Consider the following 6,792-nt stretch of genomic DNA (forward strand, 5'->3'; position numbering starts at 1 on the left):
TTGTGATTTATACCGATGTAGAAACACATTACTTTCCTGCAAGATGACAGACAACAAATGGTATGACTATGCGTGAGTGTTAGTGTGCGTGTGTGTGTGTGTGTGTGTGTGTGTGTCAGAGACAAGGGGAAACGGGGTGTGCTCAGCTGTGTGGAAATGAGAGGGAAAAGTAACATTCTCCATCACGTACCCTCCCATACCTTTCTCCACTGGTTTCGGCTCTTTAAAAGCCGCTGCCAGTGGTTTCTGACAGCCTCATTATCATCATCTTGGCTTGAGGGAATTCCTATCCACCTTTCGACACAAAGGCAAACTGCAGTCAGAGGAACTAAACTAAGATAGTTAAGCAGAGGGATCAGAAGTCCTCAGTCAACAAGTCAGTTGCAGGAGACTGTTTTGTCATTTATTAGTGGACAGCTTTCAGTGTGAGATGCTTCTGTATTTAAACATCCTGCTGCTGCTCATCCTGCAGCCAGCTGTGTCGAGTCCAGTGCCGCTGACCACACCGTCCAGAGGATGTCCCACCTGTAATGCAAAGTTCACACAGAGTCAGCCGACTGTAGATTCAAATACCACCGCTCTGGCTGTTGGAGAACCATGTGGGGTCTACACTCTGAGCTGTGCCAACGGTCTGCGGTGTGAACCTTCAGAGGAGGAGCAGAGGCCTCTCCGTGCCCTGCTGGAAGGCAGGGGAGTCTGCACTAACACCAGCAGCGTCAGCCCGACTGAAAGTGTCAAGACTCAAGGTAAGGTTCACAATCTGTGCCCGGAGGAGGAAATTCAGACTGTCATTAGGTAACGTTTATGGTCAAGGGTGTAAGTTTCTTTTCACCACTGAAACAGGAGGTTTGGGGTCCTGTGCCAGAAACCTTTGAGCACCAAACACTTAATTTCCTGCATTCTGGGGAATTTTTATGCATCAATTTGTGTATTTTCTGCATCAATTTGTGGTGTAAATGTTGTTAATCTCTCAAAACAAAAGTCCACTGTTTTTATTGAGGGGAATAAATGCACATGTTCTAAATACTGAGGGGGACGTGTCCCCTGCATCCCCCTGAAAACTACGTCTTTGTTCATCATGTGGCTTTTCACAACAACACTCATTATTTGCTGGTTGATTTGTCAGTCTTTGACGGAGCATCTGTCTTACATTTCACATTTAATCAGTAAATTTAGGTTCAGTCAGTCTTCCTGTAATGTGATCATAAGTTTCTGATAGTCAAGAGAAAACACACCTGTTTATTCACACAATGAGTTTCTTTCTCCACAGCCCGACTGCTCAGTCCCGGGCAGGCTGTTACATAAAAACATCAGTGTAAGAAGATGTAATTAAATATCACAGTAGGTTGCATGATTTTTTATATGGCTCATCGGCCACAGTATACCCATTGATTTTCTTTTCAAGATGTGGTTTATTACATTTATTGGTGCTTTTAGTGTCATTAATGCCAGTCATTAAATGTGAAGTGCCTTAAAAAGTGTCTTAAAAAAAAAAGCAATATTTGGAGCTGACCTTGAAATAAAATGAAATGAATGTTGTTTGATTTAAACAGGTATTCACACAGTAATAAGTGATCCATGTTAAGTGTTTTTGTCTGTGTCTGATCCTAGACCCAACACCTACTGAGGATCCAGATGAGGTAAAAAAAACATTTTTATCTGATGACCTGAAGGATTAAAAGTATCAGTACATGGATTACACTCAGTCAGGCACTCACATGTCTCTGTTAAACTCTTTCTGCAGGCTCCATGTCGTAAACTGCTAACTACCCTTATCAAAGGTCTTGATGCCCATTTATTTAAGTCGCATCATGACATCTACATGCCCAACTGTGACAAGCGTGGTTTCTTCAGGAAGAAGCAGGTCAGTTGAACTATATCAGACATATCAGACTATAGACATGTGCTTGTATTTCAAGCTGCAAAAACAACCCGTGTGTTTGCTGTGTTTGTGCAGTGTTGGTCGTCTCGAGGTAAGCGACGTGGCAAGTGCTGGTGTGTGGATCAGAACGGCATGCCAGTCGCTAACACTAAACAGAGGGGCGGCCTGAGTTGTTGAAATGCATGAAGCGTGGACTGAAGCAGAGGAGGCTGACACTTCATTACCGATACAAGATAAAAGATGAAGGAACACCACACAGAGTCTGAAGCAGCTCAGCACAGTCTCACATTTCATTCTCCACCAGCCACAAACAGCTGTCCACCAATGAAAAGCTGTTTCCAAATCAGGTGTAACTTTGTCTCCTTGCGCCCTCTACTGAAGATGTTAGGACTGTATTGATTAGATGTTACTTTCACATCTGCTTATATGAGATGTAGACTATATTAGATTTATATTAACATTTGAAATTATCCAGACAATTGTGGCGTATGTTGCAGAAACTGCACTTACAGTTTGGGCCACATGTTCAAGTTGTTTATCTCCATGTTGATACCACTATCCTTTAATATCATGAATCCATTGATATTTCATGCCATCAACCAAGTTTCAGGAACAGTATGATTTGGATCATTGTATCATTTTTTTTTTTTTTGACTATTGTACGGCGAGCTTGAGTGCCATGAAAGGCACCTTATAAATAAAATGTATTATTATTATTATTATTATTATTATTATTATTATTATTATTATTATCATATTTATAAATATATTTTCAGATTTATTTTTTTTTTTACTTTGAAACCACTGTAACTGTATTACTGTAATTTCTGTACATAATCTCTACATGGATTCCTATTTATGTTATTTTGATATGGTATTATATTTATGTTAATATTGCTCGAAATTTGAATAAGTAATTATATAGTGGTTGCCCATTAGACCAGACATCTATGGTATAATGTTGAACACCTGCATTTCTAATGCAGAATTAGTTAAGGGCATTATTATTGTATTATAATGATTTTCTGTTTGGGAATTGAAGAAAACGTGCCTTTAAAACAATGAGAGGAGGTGTCTTTAACAAAGGTTAAAACTGGGCAGGATTACAAATATAGAGAGACTTGGTGTGGATGCTCTGTGGATTTTGTGCATTTAAGGGATCTTTTGTTACCTTGTTTTTTTTTTTTTAATAAAAATGACTTTGCTCAAGAAGTAAATCCATGTAGTCCTTCAAATCAAAGGGAAGAAGAAGAAGAAGAAGAAGAAGAAGAAAATAATTGTTTGCTGTGGATAGCTGCAGGGTGGGAGAGCAATACGTCGCATGTAACAAGTGTACAGAATAATGATTAGAAAATAGAAAGAGTTGAAAGAGAAAGAATGTTCAATAAGCTCAGATGTCAACATTGGATTGAATATGACTTTGGCTGCAGTGAAACTACCATTACAGTTTAATATCTGCTTACTTGTGGTAATAAAAAGCATCATGATGTTTGTAATAACTTGTTAAAGATTTAGACAGCGATAACACTGAGTGCCCCCCAGAAATATAAAGTCTACTCTTTGGTTGAACTGTTCATAACTAAAGTCCACAGTGCGGCAATAACCTGTGGTGAAGGTAATTGTTCCACTTGAACACAGAATCACCACTAACTACAGTTTCAGAAAGGTAGCCTTTATCAAAAGGCGACGGGGTGTCAAACTGATTTTAGTTAATGGGCCACATACAGCCCAATTTGACCTCAAGTGGGCCGGACCAATAATTGCATAATAACCTAGAACGAAAAAAACCCTCCTCTTTCATTTGGTGTAAAGAAGTAAAAGTACATTTTGAAAATGTTCATCCATATACACAACCGATGATGAACAGCCTGAAAAATGAGTGCAATACCAACAATATGTCTCAATTCTCCACAGTTAGTCAGTCTACTCACTGTCATGTGATGCATTTCCATTCCTCCACTCATCACACTGAACCAAACTGGCAGTTATCCCCTGCCCCACAAACCATTCACAAATCTGGAGTTTTGGCAGTGCCTTATAGCAATAGTGTCTGATACAGATTCTTTTGTACTGAAGATGCAGATTGACAATAGTTTGCACAACATTATCTTTAAATATTTATCAGAGAACTGTATTCTGGTCAGGGTGGAAAGTAGGGTACTCACTGTTTAACTTGCTCCTGAAACCTGGCATCTCTTGGCCTTCACAAGTGGATCAATATTAGGTGTGCCAATTCATCCAGAGGGCCAGACTGGACCCTTTGGTGAGCTGGTTCTGGCCCACAGGCCATATGTTTGAAAATTAGGATTATTATGATTATTAGGAAGGCGGCACGGTGGTGTGGTGGTTAGCACTGTCGCCTCACAGCAAGAGGGTTGCCGGTTTGATCCTGGGTGCGGGAGGTGTTCTCCCCGTGTCAGCGTGGGTTCCCTCCGGGCACTCCAGCTTCCTCCCACAGTCCAAAGACATGCAGGTTAATTAATAACTCGGACTAAATTGTCCGTAGGTGTGAATGTGAGCGTGAGTGGTTGTTTGTCTCTATGTGTCAGCCCTGCGATAGTCTGGCGACCTGTCCAGGGTGTACCCTGCCTCTCGCCCAATGGCAGCTGGCATAGGCTCCAGCCCTCCCGCGACCCTCAAGAGGATGAAGCGGTTAGAAGATGAATGAATGAATGAATGAATGATTATTAGGATATAAGTGGCAAATAACATGCTGATGCATTCTGTTATCTAAAGATAAAAGTGCTCAGATATTTTACTTAAATAAAAAATAGCAATATACCACAGTCCAGAAATATTGTTACACTAAAAATTTATTCAAGCAAAAGTACAAAAGTTATTTTGCAGAGTAGCCCATTTCAGTACCTTGCTGAACTTCTCTGCCCCTACTCCAACTCCTGACCTCTTAGATCTTCAGAACAATGTCTTTTAACTGTCCCATGATCGAGGCTGGTGGGTGAGGGAGATCATGCCTTTGCGGTAGCTGCTCCAAAGCTTTAGAATAGCCTTCCACTCTCAGTCAAATGCTCCCACTCCCACACTTTGAAGACAAATCTTAAGACGTACATGTTTTCAATGGCCTTTGGCTGTTCTGGTTTTAATGTTTTAGTATTTTAAAAGTATGTAGTTGTTCTTCCTGATGTCATTCTGTTTTATATTTGTGTTACATTGCTATATATCTGTGTGCCATTCTTTTATTTTGTACAGCACTTGGGTCAACTGCAGTTGTTTATAAATGTGCTATATAAATAAACAAGTACAGAAGCTACTTGTGGTAATGTTGGCTACTTAAGTTACTTTGCACCACTAAAAGTCAGTCACACGTCACATGCATGACATGAGTAAAGATTAGGCTATGGCTGCACATTGTTTCATGGAGACTGGGGGCCTCTGTTACACCTAAAATTGCACCAGTCACCATGAAACAGCAGGTGCTCTGTGGCGCTTCCTCTGTGCCTGCCAACAGAAAAACTGATGTCTCATATTTGTCAAAGTTGTGTTTTATATTTGTAGAATTATAAGATTAATTACACTGTTTTAATTAAACTGCAATTGACTGTTCAATTGATGTTAAATTGTTTTATCTATATTCCTTGGGAATTAAATGACCTTTCGCTAAGCCACTTCCCTTTGTGATGGTCCAACAAGCTGTCGTAGTAAGCATGGAGCCCACACTGTAATTAACTGCACTCCCTGAAGAAATATTATCATATTTTTGGGAAAATGAAACAGTGATTCCAGAGAGAAGCAGACAGAGGGGTCTACAGTTTGTGTTTGAAGGATATATCCAGGATGTCAAACTGATCTCCGGGTGAAGTCAAACACCGTTGATGTGCGCACAATGTGATGACACACAGCTGGTTAAAAATCAGCAAAGTTTCCCTGCTTCCCTTCACTGGGAAGTGAAGTACAGCAGGGTCGGTCTTTATTCACTGTTATAATCATTAACAAGCAAAAGCAGCATGTGTATACATTCAGTAGGCTATATCTTCAGTAGCTAGCTTGCTAACCCTACACTTTTCAGGGTCTGATTTTGGTTTTGGAAGAGAGAAGAAATGTATATCTTTTTCCAACCTCTCCAGGTAACAACTATCATTAATACATGATGTGCCTCAGGCACAACATTTAGCTCCAAATCCACAAAACCAGACAGAAAATGAGGTAAATCTGAAACGATTACATTAGAGTCAATGGAGTGTATATGATTGGCAAAGCAGTTCTTTAGATGTTACTGAATCACTAGAATCAGTTCATTAAAAAGATTCGTTCACCGAATCATTCAGTGCTTGGCGGGAGGAGCCATGACTGTGTACTGCGTAGTCCAACTCACTGAACTGATACACGGCTGAGCTGCTGCTGCGTCTGCCCTGCACTGGTGAGTCTCATTACTGGCCAGCCTAACGTTTTAAATTTGTTTATCTGGAAACTAAGTCTGTTAAAACAGTGGGGAGGTGTGTGATTGTGTTCATGTGGCTTGACTCCTGGCTACATTAGCCGTTAGCTTGGAGAAAATGGTCCCTATGAAAGTGTATCGCTGAGAAGAAATCTGAATCACTCAGGGATCAGGGTTACGTCGTTCACCGAGTGATTTGTTCACCGAGTGATTCATTCACCGAGTGATTCGTTCACCGACTGATTCGTCACGCTGTAGACAGTCCCTCCCTGCACCCTGGCTGCCTCGCGATTCGCGAGTGATTCATTGATCGCACGGACTGAATCGGCAGTTCCACTCCCGGCCTGCACACTCGCTGCTGAGCTCAACTGAACTGAGAAATGAACGAATCAGTTCCGGAAGTGATTCAGCTCAGTACGTTCACTCAACAGATTCGTTCTTTTGAATGATTCATTCGCGAATGACATAACACTAATGGAGTGCAGCTGTGTTGTTGTCTGACCCTGGTCTGAGTCGG

At 40.9% G+C, this 6,792-nt stretch overlaps 1 protein-coding gene across 1 annotated transcript; it reads left to right on the forward strand.

Moving 5' to 3' along the window:
* Positions 1-430: 430 nt before the first annotated feature.
* LOC126386292 (insulin-like growth factor-binding protein 5) lies at positions 431-2,178 on the forward strand. The gene is made up of 4 exons (XM_050038535.1): positions 431-746; positions 1,612-1,640; positions 1,745-1,864; positions 1,958-2,178. Exons 1-4 carry the CDS (start codon positions 431-433, stop codon positions 2,057-2,059), a joined length of 567 nt encoding a protein of 188 aa, XP_049894492.1. The 3' UTR covers positions 2,060-2,178.
* The last annotated feature ends 4,614 nt before the right edge of the window (positions 2,179-6,792 follow it).

This window comes from Epinephelus moara, chromosome 24 (assembly GCF_006386435.1).
Source record: "Epinephelus moara isolate mb chromosome 24, YSFRI_EMoa_1.0, whole genome shotgun sequence".
NCBI classification, from domain to species: Eukaryota; Metazoa; Chordata; class Actinopteri; order Perciformes; family Serranidae; genus Epinephelus; species Epinephelus moara.

Coding starts and splice junctions, on each gene's coding strand:
- LOC126386292 (XM_050038535.1), top strand. CDS start 431: ATGCTTCTGTATTTAAACATCCTGCTGCTGCTCATCCTGCAGCCAGCT. Junction 747..1,611: donor TGAAAGTGTCAAGACTCAAG/GTAAGGTTCACA, acceptor GTCTGATCCTAG/ACCCAACACCTACTGAGGAT. Junction 1,641..1,744: donor CTACTGAGGATCCAGATGAG/GTAAAAAAAACA, acceptor CTCTTTCTGCAG/GCTCCATGTCGTAAACTGCT.